The following is a 21,470-nucleotide window of genomic DNA, read 5'->3' as shown; positions in this document are numbered from 1 at the left end:
ATACTATATAAAAATATAAATATTGACAATTAAAAAAAACTAATAATAAAATAATATTTTGCTAAAAAAAGAACGTTTTCTTTTAAATTGAAGTTTGATTATAAATAAAATTAAAACTACTTATGAGGTAAGGATGACGGCTCTGATAGCTTGCGCCATCTATGCAACTAAATAAAATCGCCCTGTTCTTTCTACGCAAGCCTTTCATTTGTCAAAATGGCGACCTCTTCGGTTGACGCGTCCGTGGAAGCTGCCGTCGTCGATGATTCGATCCTACAGAGCTTCTTCACTGAGGTAAGTCGGAAAGGGGCGAAATAAAATAAGATACCAGGGTTCACACAAAATAAAATGTTATGAAGGAATTCGTCTGCTCTCGCTGAGAGCCTGTCGAGAGCGGCGGAGACGCTCGCTCGTTCCGAGAGCTGGGCAAGCTCGCGATTTACTCTTTCTTCGCCTCATGTGTGTTCGCTGATCATTTCAGGTGAAGGAAATCGAGAAGCGAGACTCTGTTCTCACGCCCAAACAACAGATCGATCGGCTGCTGCGGCCGGGCTCTACATATTTCAACCTGAACCCCTTCGAGGTAAGAGCTTGTCGTTTCTTTAAAAAAAGCTTTTTATCCTCTGCAGCTGCTCGCTAATAAACACGTTGTTAAGCTGCTTATCCCGAGGCTGATCTGTAAATTCTTGTTCAGAACTACCGGAAAAAAATCTTGGAGAACTATTATTAAAAACAGAGATCTCTGAAAGAAGGTACGGAAAGAAAGAGGGTTGAGCTAATCTAACGCTGAGCCATAGCTATGTGCGATTCTTTCGTTTGACACCCTGCGAGCATTTAGAAGCTCGTCCAACAAAATTTAACTATTTTCATCATGACTCTGTCTCTGAAAAAGCGTTACCATGAGATTACCTCAACAGACCATTTGCAGTATTCCCAAGCGCCCCGGCCCGCACTGAAGGTATCATGGGAACGGTGTTCCTTCAGCTCCCTAGTGATCGCTAATTTTTGACCAACTCCATGGTTACAGTTTTTTAATGTGATTCGAGGTCACCCTGAAGAAGCACCTGATATACCCCAAGGACCTGTCATACCACTTTTAAAATTGCTCGTCAACGTCAGCATTTTTGATACTGTGCATGCAATCCACCTTTCAACCTGGCTGAGCTGCAGAAATCTCTTACAATATTATCATTCTTATGATTGTTGTTTGAGCAGGAATTGCTTAAAAAGCCGATAATTCACAACAACAAAAACCAAGTTTTAGCTCAGAGTCCGCGGGGCTGTTTATAGCATTTCTAGCGTTTCTAACTTAATATCAGCATGATAATAATGGAAGAGATTTCTGCAGCCCATCCAGGTTGAAGGGTGGACAGCATAGACAGTATCAAAAACGCTGACATTGAGGAGAGATTTTAAAAGCGATATGACAGGTCACTGGGGTATATAAGGCGCTTGTTCAGGGTGACTCCAAATTACGCTCAAAGTCTGTGTGACCAAGAAGAGGGTCAAAATTACAGATCACGAACACCGTTCCCATGATTCTTTTAGCGCGGGCCGGGGCACTTGGAGGATATAGCAAATGGGCTATTACATTTCAAAGGCGGGCACACCACGATTTAGATAATGTATTCAAAGCATTTCTTTTTTTTAAGCACAAAAAACATTACAATATTGAACCATGTTGAAATTAACCTGAGACTGGGGTAGAGAAGAAACATCAAGACGTAGAAGGGACAGAAAATAGACAGGACGACGTCTCAAACTCAGCTGAGTTTGAGACGTCGTCCTGTCTATTTTCTGTCCCTTCTACATTTTGATGTTTCTTCTCTACTCCAGTCTCAGGTTAATTTCAACATGGTTAATATTCACCAGCTCGCCTGCACCCTTACTATTTTTTCTACAATATTGGAGTCAAGACTGTTTCAGTTGTTCTTGTGGCAAACATTGCTCATTGCCCAATAGAGGTATTACCTTGAGCGAGCTACTGTTGTGCCATAAAAGAAAAATGGGAATCGGCATAATCTAAACCCCGAGACACGGGCAAGTAAAATAACGGACAAGACGTGCAAGACTTGTTTGTTTATTTTTTTTGTTTGTGGCTCAGGGTTTAAATTGATATTTTCTAACCTACTTGCCTGCAAACTTTAGCCTAGTAGAAAACAGCACCAAAACCTGCAGAAGAAGGCAGAATGCTGTGTTTGTCTTCTCATTCTCAGTGTATGGTTATCACTTTTTTTGGTCGTGATACCAATGTAATAGGTCGTAACTACTTTCTTAGTTGGTTATAAATTGCCTTACTCATTTTTCCGAACTCCCATTCCATTCACTACTATGCTGAAATGAAATAACACACTGTAAACTACTATATTTTGTGTGGGCTCAATATTTTGCAAGTTTTGTGAAGTGTGGGTTTTAGAAGTATTTTGTGGGCACACAATTTTGCGATTCAGGGGGATGTGCTGCTTGTTCGTTACCATAGGCTGATATATTTGTACATACATTTTTTGCAATATTTTCAAAGTCACCATGGTCAAAAAATTAGGTCCTTGCAAAAGTTAGGTCTTTTACAGAATGTATTCTTGTGTTATAAATGGGTTTACTCAGCTATGTTCACATGAGGTAATTAATTGTAATGTGTATGTTTACATAGTTGGAAGTTAGCCTCAATGGGCATCTGGTATCTCAGCTGTAGACAAGAAATTTAGACAAAGCATCTGCTTCGTCATTTTCAGACCGGAGCATACAACATTTATTTATTTTGGGCTATTAATTTCTTCATGCAGAGGTGCAGTATGCGTGGTACATAAAACTAAACAACAAAAATAACTAAGAACTGTGAAACTCGAATTGTAGGTTTCACCACAGCAAGACAAAAGCATGCAGGCACAACAACAGCAATATTAGGGGCGAAGCTCCTTAGAAGCTAGCCATGTCCATATGTCCGTCCGCCATTGGGTGCACATGCTCCTGCTCGTGAGCTCACGTGCTTACGAGCGCGTGAGCACGTGCTTCTGTGCTCGTGTAGGGGAAAAAAAAAAAAAACGCATCTCCACGTGGTGTATGATTTTGATTGGGGCGAAGCTCTGGTGGGTGCTTGTCGGCGTAGACGGTGAGCCGCAGCATGCCGAGCCTTTCGTTCATTTTCATCCATGTCAGAAAGAGAATGTGTGGTATGGAACGTGGTTATATACGCATTTGAGCATTTGACTGCAGCGTGACATGGATGAAAACGAACGAAAGGCTCGGCATGCTGCGGCTCAGCGTCTACGTAGACAAGCACCACCAGAGCTTCGCCCCAATCAACATCATTCACCACGTGGAGATGCGGTTTTTTTATGCTTTGTTCACCTTTACGCTGACGGGGCAGCGAAGGCCACTGACACAAGTCTGCGGTTTTGAAACATGCTTTTGTGGAACAAGTGTTCTAGATAAGTATGTTCTGAAGCAAATGTGTAAACTAGCTCACGCTTGTCGCCTTGGCTCCCCTGTCAGCTTGAAAGTGAATGGAGCACGAGGGCTGACTTGCACCTCAGAATGAAGCAAAAAGGCATGTATGTTTAATATTCTCGGCAGTCTGTGTCTGCCATGTTTGATGTTTGTCTCCTGTGTCTACAGGAGACAAACCTGCAGGAGTAATTTATGTCTGTTTCAGTGCCATTAACAACTGCCCATCTGAGTTTGCAGATGCACAAGCAGGCACGCTTATGTGTCCGTGCACCTTACGAAAAGTGTGTGCACCCTCTAAAAGAGTGTGACGGTGTTTGGTGGTGCAGGTGCTGCAAATCGACCCAGAGGTACCACTGGAAGACATCAAGAAGCAGTACCGCAGGGTAAGTAGGAGCAATGTGGTGCGCTCGGCGCAGGCGGCCACTCTCTCCCCTTTGGCAGCTCTCCATCCTGGTGCATCCAGACAAGAACCCAGACGACCGGGAACGAGCACAGAAGGCCTTTGACGGTGAGCAAGCTCCTCCCAGCAGTCGCGTGTGCCTTGTGTATCTGCACTTGCAGAGAGATTGATCCTACAAACAAAGTCAGAAATATACAGGCGTTTTTTTTTTTTTCAGCTAAATTTAGCAGATGGTGGCTACACGTCATCAGCATGCTATCAGTGTGCCACATAACGTCACGGTGTCGTGGTGTGTGGCACAGTAGCGTCTCGTGACGCCTCAATTAATCGGTGCAAAACGTTAGTAAATGTGACCTGTAACTGTGGGGGATCATATGACACCTATAGGGTCACATGATCATGTAGCGTACAGTGATCACGGGATTTCTCCCGACATCGGGGAAACAACACTGGTCTATGGTTAGTAAGAAACAGCATACGGTTCAATCTGTTTCTTCTCGTGCTCACTTTTTTTTTTTTTTGCTGATCCTTGGTTTGGAAGGTTTGAGGTAAACTTATGATTGTAATTTGATCAACTGGTTTCTTCAGCTCCTTCATCATAAACCACAGCTGGCAATCAATATCTCAATTTCAGACAATTTTTTGTCAAAAGCTTGCTGTACCAAATTTGTGCCATCAGCTCTGAATGCCACGCTTGATTTAACTTGTAAACACACTTGTAGAGTGTGTTTATCTGAAAAATACAAAGGTTGTACAACATTTTATTTTGGTGCATTGCAAACTGGTAATAAGTATTATTGCTATAAGGTCTTTGCCGCTAGTGCTAACTGTTAGTTATAGGAAGCCCTAAGAGCAAAGCAGAGTATATATATTTTTTTACCTTAAATGCGGCGAACCCGCATGGGTTGTTGCGGGAATGGACGATGGTGGGCAGTGTAGCCTTTGCGAAGGGGTTTGTGACCTTGAGCCCATGTGGTCCCCCCAGTGCTGAATAAGGCCAACAAGAGCCTGGAGGATGAGGAGCAGCGACAGAGGGCGCTGGACATCATCGAGGAGGCCAAGGGTCGCACGGACATGATGGTGGGTTGAGGGCAGGCCACTGAGCGCTTGCCGCATGCTGCACGGCGCTCGGTCCGCAGATCGAGGAGAAGCGGCGCAAGCAGCGCAAGAGCGGCAAGGGGGACACAGTAGAAGAGGACGACCCGGCCAAGGTGTGTGGCGCTTGCTTCGCCTTTCCGCTGGTGTCATTCCGAACCTCTCGAGGGTTTGTGAATATTCGAGGGAGAGGATTTTCCAAGTTTGGGGACACTCTAAATGCCAGTTCATACAGGCATCACGGCACTAAATCAACACTAGAAACAGCGCTGACTTGAATGAAACTTAGAACTGATGCAGTGCTGTACCATCATTGTATCACTTAAAGGACATATGCAAAGGAAATAAGGCATTTTTTTTAAACAGCCTAGATGAAAAAAGGATGTCATAAGACGAATTTACAATGAAAAAAATTAATTTTTCGAAGTTGGCACCCGCGGAAAAATGGCCGCTTTGATCACGTGGCTGGTTGCTATGGTCACATGGTGCTTATGCCCTTTCGGGAGCTTTGTGTCTTCACTTGAAGTGCAACAAAAAAACAAAGATTAATAAGTAACTTTTAGAGCCCAAAGGAAGCTCCCGAAAAAGCGCAAACACCACGCGAAAGACTTGTGTGCCGGTCAGAAATTGACGGTGGTGGCGGCAACGGCGTGGAAAAACGCGTTCAACCTGTGGTGCGCGGCACTCAGCGTGTGACGGCGGCGTGGGAGTTCTGGGGCGCTTCAGCGGCGGCGCTGAACAGATCCGGCGTAACTTGCAGCGGCGCACAGGTCTTTCACGTGACCAGTGGCGGCTCCCCGGAGGCGCCAACTACAAATTTCTTTCGTGCCGTAAACATAGCTCTGAAATGTTTTTTGTTCATTATAAATTTATTTTATGCCACCCTTTTCCCATCTGGGCTCTTTAAAAAATTTTTTTTTTTTACTTTGCATATGTCTTTTTGGTGCTGTGTCGCAGATAAGTGCTATATTTAGCGCTGACTTATAGCACTGAGGTAGCGCTGTGGTTTGTGTATGAACATACCTTAACTAGCAGGAACTCGAGTTTCACAGGTCTGCCATTGAATCTTATGATAAGGTTTCGAGTTTTTCAAGTTGAATTTAATTTGTTTGCTGCCTTACTTTTCCTGTTTACCCCAAACTTGTGAATAAGTATGTACAATGTGAATACAAAAAGTTCTCACGTGATAGCTTAATCTTCAAATCTCACGTTTAAGTAATAAATGCATAGTCCCTACTTTCTACCACCAGACACGTAGATACACAACATCTGTGGCACAAACATGAAAGAGTTGTAGTCTCGAACATGTCACATTGCGTGACTGCTATTGCAATGTACTTGTGCACAGCGGGGATGTAGGCCTGACAGAATGTAGTCTGCCTGGATCTCTGGCACCTATATCCCTTTGTAGAGGATTGTAAAACCACAGGTTTCCTATTTGGGAATTTTATCTTTGTAGGTGCTGGCTGTAGTCAGACTCGCTCGTATAGCAAACTATTCTCTGTTATTCAAAATGTGTTTGTTGTGGTAAGCGTCACTCAAGATTCAGTGGTTATTCCTGATGTGTATTATTCAAACAGTTTGTTGTTTCACATACGACTGCTTTAAGTTACGCCTTGTATGAAGAGATGGTGTACACAACGGGGACAGTTTAGTTCTGTTGCATACCACATCCGTTTTTTCTTATCGACTGCTCCAGGCCAGATCCAGCTCACCTGCCCTCTTTTCTTAGCTCAGTGTTCGTACCTGCTTGGCAACCTTACTTTTGTTCTCTATGCAAGCTGTATGTATGTTAACGACTGACCAGAGTGTTCCTTCTTACAGTACAAGCATGCAGTCTACGTGCTCACGACCAAGTTGTTTGCAGACATGGAGCGCAAGCGGCGACAACAGGAGGACAGAGACCAAGAAGAAAGGTGGGTGCTTCCATGCTTCATTCAACTCACAACCACAGGCATAGCACCAACATACATAAAGGCCTTCGTGTTCTACTTGTGGCTGAAACAAGGCATTCATCAGTACACACAAACGACCTGACAAACACGGCCACATGCAGCAGGCTCATGATAATTCAAATCGTTATGTTTCATACTTCTGAATTATTTCAGCAAATTTCGAAATTTTGTTTGTACCTTTATGTTTTCCATCTATTTATATGCCACTTAATTCGAACAGCGTTTTGGTGTAATTCATACATTTTTTTGTCCTCGTGGCCCCATTGAGCACGCTTCATACCAAGCACCGGTGCACTATGGAGAGGTAACACCCGTGGAGCTCGCTTCCGCAGGTGTTGCTTCTCTGCAGTGCTCCGGTGCTCTGAATGAACAAACTTAATTTTGTTTTGAGGTGTCATATGCTGTTTAAACAGTCCACAGTGGACAACATTTATGAGGGATAAATAAACTTCTCATGCATTTCACCAATGTTTCATGTGTGGCCAGGCACGTAGCCAGGGGGCAGGCCCATGGGGCCCGGGCCCCCCTCGAAATCTTCCATTTTGCTGGGACATCCTCTCCCCCCTCCCACTCATACAACATTTTATCATAGGTGCCCCCCCCCCCCCCCCCCCCCCCCCCCCCGAAACAATATCCTGGCTATGTGCCTGTGTGTGGCACATCTGCTTATGATTAGTAGGCCTGTACAGAAGAGATCATCAAATATCTGCTTTGTATGTGCAGCCGTCCGTATAACAAATTATAATTTTATCTTGCATCATATTTAGATGAATTTCTGATAATTCAAACTTCGGATACGTCAGACATAATTCGTGGCTCCCTGGTATTTGTGAATTGATGAGAGCAGTGATGGAAGCACTACGCCATTTGCACCGTGATTGAAAGTCTGCTAGATCTTGCGCCACAATGCCATTTTTGCTAATAATTATGCCTAACCTGTGCCGAGATGGGCTTAAAGGGATGGTGAATCGAAATTTAGATTTAAGAAAACAATGCAGGAGCTATATGCAATACGCTTCAATCCCTACAACACCACTCGTAAGGCGATATCTTGAAAAAGAGGTTGAGGTTGATCGAGGCCGACGAGGCGCATGACGTCAACGTATTTAGTTTCTTCCTCTCTTCGCTTCGCCCCCTCAAGGCGGCGAGACAGAGAAGATTTGAGGTTGTTCCCTCTCCTTCTCGACTCTTCTTGGAGAAACAAGACATCAACATATCTGTCAAATGCGTCCCCTTTTTTTTTAGGAATACAATCTTCCGTTCGAGATATCGCTATATGCGTGATGTTTTGGTGTTTGTAGCACCCGTTGCACGCTTTTGGCCGCCATGTTTTGTGGAATCCAGATTTCGGTTCAGCACCCCTTTAAGCAAAGCACAACATAAAAATAATTTATTATTAATTGACTCTATTATTGAGAGGGGTAGGAAGTAAGAAAAATGGTACAAATACATATTTCACAGCATGTCCACTCACCTACTCACCGTATAGGTTATTTCATCTTACTTAGGTCAGAGCACACTCTGATAAGACAGAACCAGGGTCTGGTACTTCTGATGAAATCACTCGATTATCATGTCGGCGGCATGGCTTTGTGCTGCCTCGTACCACCTTCCACCAGTGCGCAAGTCAGCTTTCCCGCCTTGCACCCGAGTGCTAGGAGCAGCAGCTGACATGAGTGAGTGCCTGGGTCAGAGCCATGTATAGAGTGTTTGGTAATTGGGAGAAGCGGGCAGAGCCAGGGCGTGCACCAGGCGTAGATAGAGGGCTTGGCATGCTCTCTTGTCCAACCAGAAGCTGAAAAGCTTCTGGTTGGACAAGAGACCTGTGCACTATATTTTCATGGTTGAAAATATAGTGCACATGTTTCGATTATGATCAAGCAAAAAGACGTAAGAAATGAATGTGCCGCTCAAACTCTGTTTCGCTCGGCCAGGGTTCCCAGCCCTCGGTGCCTGGCATTCCAACTATTTCGATCGTTTCGCTAGTCGCGCTCTTCCACCATGATTTTGGATGACCATGATTGAAACATCATGTGCACCATTTTTCAGTCACAGAGAGTTACTCCGATGTGCTTATTAATTTCGATTCTGGGGCCTCCGCCAGGGTATTATTTACGGCTTCTGATAAGCCAAAATAGAATTTGTGAAGATGTCCTGGAACACGTCCAGCCCGCTTTTGGCCAATGAATGGCCAAACTCTCTTTATATTCGCGACTCCAACTAACTATAGGTGGCGCCACTCATTTTCCAAGATGGCGGGTTTAGTGAGGGTCAGAGATGCGTGCCGCTGTTGAGCCTGTCTAGTGTGCTGGCTTCACTGAGCGACATAAATTATTTCTGGTAATACGAGGAAGCTAATGTTTTATGAGCGCAGGTCACCTCTTTAACCTGAAAACAAGAACGGTGTTTAGCGTATTAATTACAGAAGGATGCGCGTTTTAATTCTGGAGCGAAACAGAAACTTACCTCTATTTTGGATTTAACTTCTCGACAGAGGTTTTAATTTCGAATTCTTTCATGACTCAAGATGTGTCTCACATCGTAAATATTTACTTAAAAAAGTTGTTCGCGGAAACTTTATTTTGTGACATACTGTTCGATCCAGGTTCGTAGTTGTTGTAAAAATCAGTGCTGATATCTGTGCGTTCTCGCTGCCTTTTTCTCGCTCAGATAATTGTCATGGGAAATAATGACAATTATCTCAGCACGAGAATAAGTGAATAATTCCGATGTTTACAATATGTCCACGAAACGCATAAACCAATAAACGCTGCTCTCACTGCAATAACCCAAGACGGAATCCGAGTCAGACAGCTGAAGTGTGTGTGTGTGTGTGTTTTTATAGCACCGCGTGACGCGTAGAACTTCATATTACATCCATCGTTTGACTGTTTCTCTATCTTGATAACTATGTCAGAGTTTTTCATATGCTAAAAAGAAAACAAAATTATACCTTTCTGGAAAGACTATTATGGTTAAAAAGAGAATTCTCGTGATCTTGGCGTTAATTAGAAGATTACATTGCCGCGATTTGTATTAATAATAATAATATTAGAATTCACATATTTGAATAAGTAATTCTTCAAGCTCTAATATAATTTGTTGCTTATGATCTAAATTTAAACGCGCGAAGAAATATGATAATGAAAACTGTGCTAATTATCATCACTGGTTCCAATTGCTTCATTTTAATTACAAATAAAATAAAAAAAAAGTCTAAAATCAATGAAAACATTCTAGCTAATTAAATCCGTGTAAAATCACTTCAATTGTGCGTAAAGTATATTGTGCTATCAAAGTCGCGACTTTTGACAATCGGCGAAGCGTTCAAAGTCGCCGCCAATATACTTCCAGACCAAATACCCAAAAGTTAAAAAAAGCTTTTTTTGATTACTAGTTTTTCATAACATTTATTTACTTTTGTATTTACTCGCCGTAGTTTTGCCAATCTCAGCCTTTCCAGTTCGAAGGAACGCCTACCTGCTTGCACATCTGCTCACTGCAGCACGTTTCGTTGGCGTTGGAAGCCGGTAAAACAGTAGTGAGTTTTAATATTGCGTATACGAGCGAACTCAAGCCCTGTGTGTTTGTGTTAGCTTTGCGCGTTCCACACTGCGCGTGCGCGGAGCCCGAAATCGCGGTCTTGGATGGCGCGTGGCGATGAGGCGCACGCACAACGTGGGGCACGCAACTCTAACGCAAACGCACACCGCTTGCGTTTGCTTCTATGCGCAATACTAAAACTCTCCAGTAAGGTACAATCACATACCGGCTGCAGCACTACGTTGGGACAGTGAAGAGTGTTGTTTGCATTCGGAAACGACATTTCGCGAGCCATGATCGCGAGCAGTTCCGCCATGCCCGCTGAGCAGGAGAATCGGGGGACCCTCACTAGAGCGCTTCCCGTTTCCGCCGCGGGAGGGCGAGTGTCGAGCTGGAGACGCGAATATGGCTCTGGCCTGGGTTAATGCGATAGGCTTGGAAGTTATGCTCAGAGCTGTTCCAGGTACTTTTTTTGGTCTTAATTTTAGGGTGATCTCTAGTTTTAGAAAGCTACTACCAAAAAGCAAAAAAATTCTCCCCTTTTTCGTAAATGCAGTAGTAAGGTAGTTTCCGCTCGGCTGTCGATCGGAAGAGCTGCGAATTTTCACTTGGCTCTGTTTCCAATGTGCTAGAGTGCTGTCAATTTTAAAGCAGAAGTGTAGGTTTTCATAATATTTGTGGGTGCTTGTTTTGCAGTTTATAATTTTGGAGTATTGAGCTAGGTAGGTTTTTAAAACTTAGATGGCGGGGGGGGGGGGGGGGGGGGGGGGGGCACATTTTTATTGATGGGCATACTTTAGCTGATATGGTGGATTTTGCAGTCATTTTACAGAAAATTATATTTCCTGGCTAAATAAACTACCTGGTATAGAAATTGGAGGGGAGAGCAGCTTTATCCCAACTGAAGTGTTGCATCATGATTCATTTTTCAACAATTTTTTGAGTACCCATTTTAAATGGAACCTACTCTGACCAGAACCTTATTTGTAAAAATAAGGTTCTATGTTCCATTGGCACCCTATCTATTTTTATTACAAAAGGTAATGAGTAATATGGTCCAGTGTCAAATAGAAACCCTCAGTCATTATAATAGATGAACTTATTTAGCGATGAAATCACTTTTTCATTTTTGTTGAGTGATTTGCTAACAGATCTTGGCATCTGCTCTAAAAGTGTCTGAGGGTGCTCCAAACCAGTATATTCTGCCTGCTACAGAACCTGCTACAAAAGGTCAAATACCGCTTCCGCTGTGAGAGATTACTGTGGATTGTCATGCACCAAGCCCGTGGGTATCCGACAGAGTACTGAGTTATATTGAAATGGCACATACCTGCGGAGGAGCCGCGTTGATGCACAGAAGTGGGCGTTGGAAAAAGTGCATTGTTTTTGTGACGTGCAGAAAGTAAAGCACACTATTCTGAGCATGTGGCGCTACTCCTGCAGGAAGCGCAAGCGGGAGCAAGAGCTCGCAGAGGAGGAGCAACAGAAGCGGGACCGGGAGTGGCACAAGAACTTCGAGGTGGGTCAGGCGCCGGCCACCATGTTGTTTCTGGTTCGCCCGGGTGGATGGTGTGTTGTCAGATTCGATTACCTCTTTTTCATGCTTGTTTTGGGTCGAGCTGCAAGTGTTTTTCTAGCAAGTGTGTTGCTCAGTTGTCTGTCGAGATTTAAGCAAGCTTGGTTGCTTCGGTGAAATTCTCTCTATATTCAGTGTCACTAGTTGTGTGCAGTACAGGCGAAGCCAATGCCAGGCGAGGGGAGAAAGGGAAAGCACTAGGAGGGCTCGGGAGGAAGAGAGAAACCTCCTTTCCTCTCCACCGTTTCTAGTGCTCTTCCCTTCTCTCCTCCTCTCCCATCCCGCATTCCTAGTGCACACCCTTTCTCTCTTCGCCTCGCATTGCCTTCGCCAGTACTACACACAACTAGTGACACAGAGTATAGCCAACACCTCTGTTCTTCCAGAAATTGTCAATAATGTGTGCCGTTCATAGTAAGAATACCTAAATGCTTGCATTTACCCGTTCGTCCACGAAAGTTCTGTCAATATAGCGGAATATGCATATTAACGATGTCCATATTAAAGCTACATGACTAATTTCATGGGACAGATGAGTTCCATCCATACATGCTTTCTACGTTAGATGAGCATTAATAAATTGAAGTGTTGATGTTAACTGAGGCAGTTCAGATATTTAGGTCATACGCTAGAGAGGAACCTTGTGACTACCTCTTTCAAGCGCTTTTTTTCTAGTAGACTCAACAAACCCAAAGATCACCAGGTCGTTAGTCTGAGGCTCATCACAATAGTCCTTTTAGAGTTCCACCTAGAACCATCTTTTACTGTCCTCCTTTGTTTTGGCCTGTTCAGGGCATACATATGTGAATGCCAGTAGACAGATTTCACGGTCTGCTTCACCACGTCGGTGGTAGGGTTTGGATAATCGATTCAGAGATTAGTTATCCCCAGTATACAGGGTTGGGAAAACTGGTGCAATTTCTTTGTAGCTTTTTCATGCTACTTCCTCAGGTGGTGTGCATTCTGCACTTGGTGTGTCTTCTATGCCATTCATCAGAGTTTAAAATTCTGTATTCTTCCACATTTTTTTTTAGGTGTCTGGGTTGGAAGGGTTATGTTCTAGTTTGGTGATTTGTTTCTTTGAACACTGCACCCTGTTAGGCACAGTTGTTAATGCAGCTCGACAGCAGGAGACATCTGGCTACAAAATATGCAGGCCCCATGCAGTGCGAGACTGGAGCGATTCTTCAGGCCCGGAAAGCTCATACACACTTACGAAAACGTGGTATTTTTGTCCAGAAATAATTAATGGTATGCTAAATGCTCACCAGAACTAAAATTGCGCTCCATTGGTGTGAATAGCCCCCATATTTTTGTTCAAGGTGACAAACACTGCTGGAATGTGGCAGTAAGCATTAAGTTGTTTTAGTTAAATATATAGTGTATGCGAGGGATAGCGCGGCACCAAACGGGCCCGTCCCGCGGATGCGCAGGGGAACGAGAGTAAAGAGGAAGAAGCGGCAGTGAAGAGCAAGCGTACGCGGGACTGGCCGCAGGTGACTGGAACGGTTTCGGAAGTGGCGTAGTGTGCATTGATACATAACAAGTACACTAAACTAGTATGTGGCATTTTTACATTGGATAAGATGGGTATAGACATAAAAGCAGTCCATTCAGTAAATCAAATAAATTCTGCTGTGCACCTGGTCATTTCAAAGCACAAATGCACTGGGTCTGTTAGCATGGTCTCTGTGGCCATGTAATTTTCTCATCAGTGGTGAGTTTTGTTGTTGAAGGCACTCCAGTCAGGGTTTTTGTTTCAATGACGCTTGTCAAGTACTGGCAGGTTCAACACAGCGAGGAACTGAACAATTGTGCGCTAGTAACATTTATAACTTTGCTGATTTCCAACAGCACAAAAATAAGATGAAGATGCAAATGAATTCCAGCATGTGAGCAGCACAATCTGAAACATTGCTGCCATCACGCTGCACTTAACATTGTCTTTCTGCCACAGAACTTTGTCGGCCTAGACGATGGATTGACGCGCACAAACCCCGAGGGATGAGGCCTCGTTGTGACGACCACATCCTCACACTCTTGCAGGAGAGCCGGGAGAATCGAGTGACGAGTTGGAAGAGCTTCCAGACAGGCAAGAAGACCAAGCTCTTCAAGCCGCCCAAATACAAGGCGGAAACTCGTTGAGCGTCCGTGCGTCGACGCCACACCACCACCACCACCAAATAAAACTCAGTCGTACATCATGGAGTAGAGTTCCTGGCGCAACCGGATGTAGTCCTCCTTCTCGGCGGGCGTCATGCGTGACACCATCTCCTCGGTGACATGCTGGAGGGCAACGGGCACGCCCTCCACCATCACCTGGGTCTCCTCCTCCTCTTCTTCGTCGTCTTCCTCCTCCGACTGGGCGTCTTGCGTCTGCTCTGGCATGGCTGCGTATGGAACAGAGCACCATTGTGCCACCAAGGTCTAGCGTGACAAAGGAAATACTCGAGAAGGCATCGAGGGGAAAACATATGAGAACTGATTGAGGCCCTGGAGTCTCCTATCTCCTATGGTTGCTGACGGGATAAGAAAGGCAGGGAGGCCCTTCGGTTGTTTTGCTTCCGGAGCAAGCTTTCTACCTTCGACACCAGTTAAGGACGCTAAAGGCCCGTTCACACTCTTGCGACCGACTAAGACCAGACAGGTTTTTAAGCCTCTTGCCATCTCCAAGTTAGGACCAGCTCCGCTGCAGCGGAGCTGGTCCTAACTTAGAGATTGCAAGAGGCTTAAAAACCGGTCTGGTCTTAGTCAGTCGCAAGAGTGTGAACGGTGCTTAAAGAGCATTTTCAGATCCTTGTTTTATAATCAAAACTCTACGAGCTCCAAGCATCCTAAAAAACCCGAGATTACATTCACGTGCGGCCGATTTGCATTTCAAAAATGTGATAAAAGTTGCTGACACTTGCCGTTGGCGCAGAATGACAGAGGACACTACCGAACCTTGCTGCATATAGTCGAATGATGGATGGCGCTTGTCAGTCACTCGCGAGCGATGGGTTCCCACGTGGACGAGCGGCCGAACAGTCCCGCACGTCCACGCAGGAGCCCATCGCTTGCGAATGGCTGCCAAGCGCTGTCCATTGTTCGACTCTATTCGGCAAGGTTCGGTAGCGCCATTGGCGTTCTGCGCCAACGGTAAGTGTCAAAACATTCGATCACTTTTTTAATACGCAAATCGGCCGCGCATGACTTTAATTTCGGGTTTTCTAAGATGCTTGGAGCTCATAAATAGAATAATGACAAATGAGGATCTCAAAAAGCACTTCAGTGCCCCAGAAGAAGACACCCTGTCGTTCTCATCCCGCCAGTTACTATGGAAGCTACAATTTCTAATGTGCGCTTGCTTGCGCAACGCAGGCGTCTTTTTGAGGTGACATGCTCGCACTTGTACTAGCCAAGACTTGGCTCCTTAAACTGGGTATAGTAAAACAGTTGTTGCACTGGCGTTTTCCGAAGGTTCAAGTTAGATTGGCCCTCTTCAGTTCCGGAGTGTACGGGAACACTCAACCTGTCAGTTCCTAGCAGCTCCTAATTTATGTAACGGAAGTGCTTTCACGGCACAAGCTTTGGTCATGCAGGCGCCATCGAAGCATTGCAACTGCAAAGAGCTCGTACCGGAGGCAAGAAATTCGGAAGAAAGGTCTCGTAGCTTCTAACCGGCCAGTGAATGTACTCTTGTGGCCCTATGCTACACGGCAGGACCAAGGGACCGGGACAACGCTGTCTGCTCCGATTGATCAGCGGCGCGACGCTGACCAATCGCTGCAGACGACATTGTATCAGTCTCTTGGTCCTGCCATGTAGCGTAGGGCCCTTCAAATCGTTTGAGTGTTCCGAGCGGGAAGCAAGGGTCGCTTCCTCACCGTGGCCGTCTTCCGAATCACTGGAGTCCCTGGGGGGCTGAGCGGCCTCTTGCTTCTCATGGGCCAGAAGAGCCTCCATGATGGCGCTGTGGGGCTTGGCACCCTGTTCGGCCAGCACCGGGGCCGCCTCTTCACGTACTGCTGTGGGCTGAACATTGACCCAAAGATGCTTCAGTTACTTTAATATTGCAATAACTACCAACACTGTGACCCGCGTTTGTCAATAACAATGGGCTTGGAAGTGAGAAAAGATTGTGATCAGTTCAGCGTATGACTATCAAAATTGTCTTTCTCGTTAGACAGAGCATGAGTAATGTAGGCAATCAAAATACCGCATAACGTGTTGCTAACAAACCCTGGGCCAAAGTCTTTCTGCTATGAGGTATACGTAATGGCACTGACCACACAGCTAATTTCTGCCTTGGCAGCCACATCTGTCCGCAATGACTGGAGCAGTCACCTCCGCAGACAGGCACTGGGCTAATATTGCCAACAACTGATTCATCCCTACTCACAGGCTCCATTCTTGGCCGCTCACTTCGCTATTCAACGTACACGCCGTTCCTGCATCTTAATGTCGCCATGTTCCTCAATCTCCAGAGTCTAGATTAGGAACCTTGACAATGGAAAACATACCGACGTCCAGCATTGCTCTGTATGTGCCCTCATGCGATTCAGTCTGCAGGACTGGCTCGAAGCTAGGATTCAATAGCGTCCCCGCGGTGGAAGTGGCAGATATGCTTACACGCTGCCATGTTTTTCCAGTACCTGTGCTAGAATACGCTTTTATGAAGTGCACACGTGTTTGAGGGTTTGGAAATTATTACGGGACGACGTTTGCCAGTGTCCGGGATAAATAAAATCTATATGAGAAGCATCTTTCGCTTCTCATTTTATCAGACTGCTATTTGCTCACAGACAGATCAAGTAGGCCTATCGAGAAAGATATGGTTGCAGGTGTTTCCGCCCAATGCGCGGAGGGGATGTGTGTCTTTAATTTCCGTCTTTCGCATAAGAGGTTAACGTAGACTGTGGCCCCAAATGCTTTGTGAGGTGCGATGCTCGGGTAAACTGACATTGATTAGAAACTATTGCTAACGAAATGCTTGCTGTCCGTCGGCTGCCACGTATGAAGTGTACAAGGTGTTTATCAAAAATGGTTTTGCTAGGAGTACTGCGCTGCAGAACCGCTGTCTTGTCGTCGCACGTTTCCCGTAGGCCACTCATCTTTCTGCGGCACGGCTTCTCTCCCGAGCAAAAATAAAGGAAGTGTCACAACCTCGTTATATTAAGCAGTAACTCTTCAAGTGAAGTCAAGGCCAAGCTGCTCACCGTGGCGGCTGCCGTGTCGAGCACCGTGCTCCGGGCCAGCCAGACGGGCGTCTCCCTCTGTGGCAGCGCGGGAGCGGCGGGTCCGGCCTCTCCTAGGCTCACGCTGATGCTGGCCTGGTTGGCGCCTCCCTGGTGCCGGGTGGCGTCCCCGCTCCAGGTGCCGTCGACGCGGCCCCGCGAGCCCGCGCCCTGCGGCTGCGGACTGCCCCGGCCACCGCGGTTCTTGAACAGCTGACTCAAATCCGTCGGTTCTGGCTCGAGAAGCTGCGGCGCGAGCCGCACGTCGTCCAGCTCACGGAGCAGGGTGTACAGCGGCTGGATCTGGTCGTTGAAGCGCGCGAGGAGCAACCGCGAGTCTTGGCGCGGCAACCCGTCTTGGTCTTCTTCGACGGGCGCGCTGCAGTAGCTGCATCGGAACTGACCGCTCGCGAAGTCGAGCAACCGATCGGCCTCGAGATCGGTGAAACTTTTGTCGCACCCCGTGCAGCGGAACGAGGCCCTGCTCGTCGAGTCGCGCTCCTCAGTCTCGATCTTGCGGCGCATGTGGTCCAGCTTGTACTTGACCACGTTCACGAACACCTTGTAGTTGATGTAATAGTAGTTCTGGCGGGTCGCCTTCCCGTCGCTGCCGGTCTCCATGCGGAGTCGCACTTTGACGAAGCGGTCGCTCTTGAGCGTCGCCACCACGGCGCGCAGCTGCTTCTTTTCGAGCTTGAGCAGGTCGGCCAGGTCGTCCTCCTTGACGCAGGGGTTACGGATCAGCATGTCTACCACGATGACGTGCTCGGTGCTGTAGAAACCGCGCGTGGCCAGCCGCACAAGCTTCTTCAGGGAGCTGGGCACCTCCGTCACTACCTCTCCCGCGCCGTCCATCTGGCCTCCGTAAGTCTGTGGACCGGGCTAGGAAGATTTCAAAATGGTTATCGGTTCTTACCGTCTGATTTGTCTTGATGTTTCGTGTTCATTTTAGACACGGTATCAAATAAACGACGACCAAAGCGACACCCGCACTCGCCGCACTCCCACGACTGCATTGCTTTACGCGCCATGTTGCTTTTCATGTTACGCGCGCCGCCTGGTTTGGTTTTAGATTTTTTGAGTTTGGCGTTCCTGTTCGAAATAAAAGCGTATATAAATTATGGTTGAGGTTTCTGTGGGAGGCGAAAGTTTTTTGTTGAGGAAGTCTAGAAGCAGCAACTGGTAGAATTTGCTTGGCTTGGCTTTTTCCAATGATCTGGCTTCTATCACAAGAGCGTGCAACAATCGCAACGTTTACTTTCGATTTTAAGTTTTGACCACTGTGTCAAGTTGGCTGTTTGGGAGGAGCCATGGCACAGGTGGACAAAGTGAAAGTGCTCGTCGTCGGAGATTCAGGTAGCTTTCGTTTCCTGCTCTTGACGGTTTCCAATATTGTTGGCCTTTTTCGTAGGTGTGGGCAAATCTTCGGCGGTACACTTGCTCTGCTACAATCGGCCTCTAGGCAACGCGTTATGGACGGTTGGCTGCAGCGTAGAAGTCAAGGTGGGCGCGATGGGGCACTGCGAGAGGTGCCGTTAATTAACTCTTCACCGTGTTTCAGCTGCACGAGTACCGAGAAGGCACGGCCTCGCAGAAGAGCTACTTCGTCGAACTTTGGGACATCGGAGGCTCGAGCAGTCATCGCAGCGCCAGGGCTGTCTTTTACCACTCCTTCCACGGTACGCCCGAGGAATCCTCAGGTTTTGAAACCACATCCACGGTCCGCAAACTCTTGGCAGTGTATGTATGATGTGCAAACACGCAGGTCTCATCTTGGTGCATGACCTGACGAACAGAAAATCTCACGAAAACCTTCGGAAGTGGCTCGCAGAAGTATTCTGCCGAGACTGGCAAGCCAAGAAGTCTAATGGGTGAGGAACTACAGCCACAAACGAACCGCCATTTAGAATCTACTGTTTGGAAGTGTGCATGTCCCAACAGAAGCTTATACTGATACATGCAGGTTACTCGAGTTTGACCAGGAGATGTTTGCTGACAACCAGGTGCCTATTCTGGTAGTCGCCACCAAGACTGATCTAGTGCCCAGCACGGTGGGTCGACAGGCGGCCACAGTGGCCGACGAGTGTGGAACTGACCAGGTTTTTTTGGTAGGTCTTTTCTTCCTCAGCAGTCATTATTGTGAACATAAACGAAAGGGTGGGTAGCATGACAGCTTTATCACCTGTTTTGCACTCAAACTTGTTTGGTTATGAGTATTTGCTGATGACTGTGTCATTTTATCTGTTATCATGAACAGTTCCTATCAGCCACTGCTGATCGTGACATTCTTTGCAAACTCGTGGACTGGTGCGAACTGCAAAGTCTGAAAATTAACTTTTCCAAAACAGTTGCAATGACTGTATCAACAAATAAAAAGCCATACTTATCACATTGGGCATCAGTGCATTCAGACTGTTTATTGTGTGAAGTATTTGAATCTAACAATCAAAAGTAACCTTGGGACGAGTATTTTAATTTCATATGCGACATTAAAAAAACTGCTTTTTAAGGAGAAAATTAAAGGGGTGTCTCTCGAATGCCAGCTTCAAGCATTCTTTAGTCTGACCAGTCCTAGAGTATGCCTCAATCGTATGGGATTCATATTTTGTTAAAGACATTATGGTGGTGGAGAGTATTCAACGTCTTGCTGCTCGGTTTGTCTCATCAGACTATCGCTCTTCATCAACAGTAACTAATGTGCTAGAGCAGCTGGAACTGGAGCCGCTCCACCTACACCAACAAATCGCCAGGCTAAAATATTTTATTTACCGTACTCGTTCACAACAGATTTGGTTTATCAAGTGCAACATATATATTTCCTGCTCCTCACAGATCAACAAGACTAAATCACTCTACAAGTGATTCGACCTTACTTTGCCATACCTAAAATATTTCAAAAATTGTTCTTTCCCTGCGTAGAATTGCTTGCTGACATTACTTGTCGAAAGCATAGATCTGAATATTGCAGCGCGCGCAGCTGGCCAAGTAGGCAGTGCGCACATGACCTAACGGTTATCGTGCCTGCCTCCCACGCGAAAAGCCAGGGTTCCATTCCTGGGAGCGACGCATCTTTTGTTATTCCTGCAATTTAGTTTTCTGGCAAATTGGAGAATCGTGGTGCTTGTTCGAGGTCCGAATGTTCCATGCGTCGAACATTCTACGCCGATTATTCCAGAAGCTGACGCATGTACATAAGGGGCCCCGCGTGGCGAGTTGCAGTCAGTTTCGCCCCAGCGTTCGACTCTGCTGTCACGCCGACTTCGACGCCCGCAACGCTCTGCTTTCTTCTGTTCCCTTTTTATTTTTGGGCACAAGTTCGCCCCATTAAACATTTAGTTTCTTCAGTCTTTATCGCCTCATCAATTGTCATTCGTGACAATATAATTGAGCATTTCGTTTCTGTCACGCCTGATATATAACCCCCTCCTGCCTGAGCAGCGCTCCTACCTGCAATATTTGAAATAAAAATAAAATCTCTGTACGAGTTTATGGATTCTCTGCTGTGGTCTAAAGCTTCCGTGTTTAACCTAGCAATGAACCCCTTTTCCCTTGCAGGATAACCACAACCCCAAGTCTCTGGCACCGGGCTCTAGCAATGCCCTCAAGCTGACTCGCTTCCTCGACAAAGTTGTGGAACGCCGTTTCCATGGGCTTGCTGGACAGCCCACCAACAGCATCCCAGTTGTGGACCGCAGGCGTGCCAAGCTGTCCCATTTGGACTAGTCTAAGAAGAGGACTTGTTTCATCATTCTGGTGTGGATCGTGCACTGGAGCACAGCCATCCTTGTGCAAGCAGCCTGTATCGCTTGCACAGGTCCTGGAGCACTATGGTGTACCCTGTGAAAAAGAGATATATGCCTGGTGCCCGTGAATATGCATGCCTAGGTCCTGGTGTCTGTGGTGTTGACTGACTTGGAACATGTTTGGATCTCTCCAGCTGTGCATGTTTCAGTGATAACATCTGCTTCGCACTTGTAAAAGGGTTTTGTGTAGCAAACAAACAGAAAGAAAACTGGCATCTTTATTCTACAGAGAATTTGTTTAAATTATTTTACAGCAAAGGTACCACTCCACCACCAAAAATGGTTGGGTTTAGTACAATGTGCATGCGTCATTTGTGTGCCCCTGCACATATTTTTCAATAAAAACTTTAATGAATAAGCATTTTCACTGTCTTTCATATTAAAGATCTTGGGACTTCAACTGCTACAAATGAGACATGAAGCCGATAGAAGAAA

At 46.1% G+C, this 21,470-nt stretch overlaps 3 protein-coding genes across 3 annotated transcripts; 2 read left to right on the top strand and 1 right to left on the bottom strand.

Moving 5' to 3' along the window:
• The first annotated feature begins 208 nt into the window (after positions 1 to 208).
• On the top strand, positions 209 to 14,220 carry LOC8053564 (dnaJ homolog subfamily C member 8). The gene is made up of 9 exons (XM_029990005.3): positions 209 to 294; positions 482 to 583; positions 3,774 to 3,830; positions 3,889 to 3,955; positions 4,833 to 4,927; positions 4,987 to 5,058; positions 6,767 to 6,858; positions 11,884 to 11,959; positions 14,063 to 14,220. The coding sequence occupies exons 1-9, from the start codon at positions 217 to 219 to the stop codon at positions 14,159 to 14,161; spliced, it is 738 nt and encodes a 245-aa protein (XP_029845865.2). The 5' UTR covers positions 209 to 216; the 3' UTR covers positions 14,162 to 14,220.
• On the bottom strand, positions 13,832 to 18,273 carry LOC8053563 (general transcription factor IIE subunit 1). Its single transcript, XM_029989957.4, has 3 exons — positions 17,215 to 18,273; positions 15,883 to 16,030; positions 13,832 to 14,406 (listed from the first exon to the last, which is right to left on the bottom strand). The coding sequence occupies exons 1-3, from the start codon at positions 18,085 to 18,087 to the stop codon at positions 14,207 to 14,209; spliced, it is 1,221 nt and encodes a 406-aa protein (XP_029845817.2). The 5' UTR covers positions 18,088 to 18,273; the 3' UTR covers positions 13,832 to 14,206.
• A 191-nt stretch (positions 18,274 to 18,464) lies between these two features.
• Positions 18,465 to 21,393, top strand: LOC8053573 (rab-like protein 3). The gene is made up of 6 exons (XM_002433383.4): positions 18,465 to 18,588; positions 18,644 to 18,735; positions 18,794 to 18,911; positions 18,998 to 19,103; positions 19,196 to 19,340; positions 20,788 to 21,393. Exons 1-6 carry the CDS (start codon positions 18,543 to 18,545, stop codon positions 20,953 to 20,955), a joined length of 675 nt encoding a protein of 224 aa, XP_002433428.1. The 5' UTR covers positions 18,465 to 18,542; the 3' UTR covers positions 20,956 to 21,393.
• Positions 21,394 to 21,470: the final 77 nt, after the last annotated feature.

Source organism: Ixodes scapularis, unplaced genomic scaffold (genome assembly GCF_016920785.2).
Source record: "Ixodes scapularis isolate PalLabHiFi unplaced genomic scaffold, ASM1692078v2 PGA_scaffold2__306_contigs__length_199485367, whole genome shotgun sequence".
Taxonomy (NCBI): domain Eukaryota; kingdom Metazoa; phylum Arthropoda; class Arachnida; order Ixodida; family Ixodidae; genus Ixodes; species Ixodes scapularis.
This window is presented reverse-complemented; position numbering and strand designations above follow the sequence as displayed.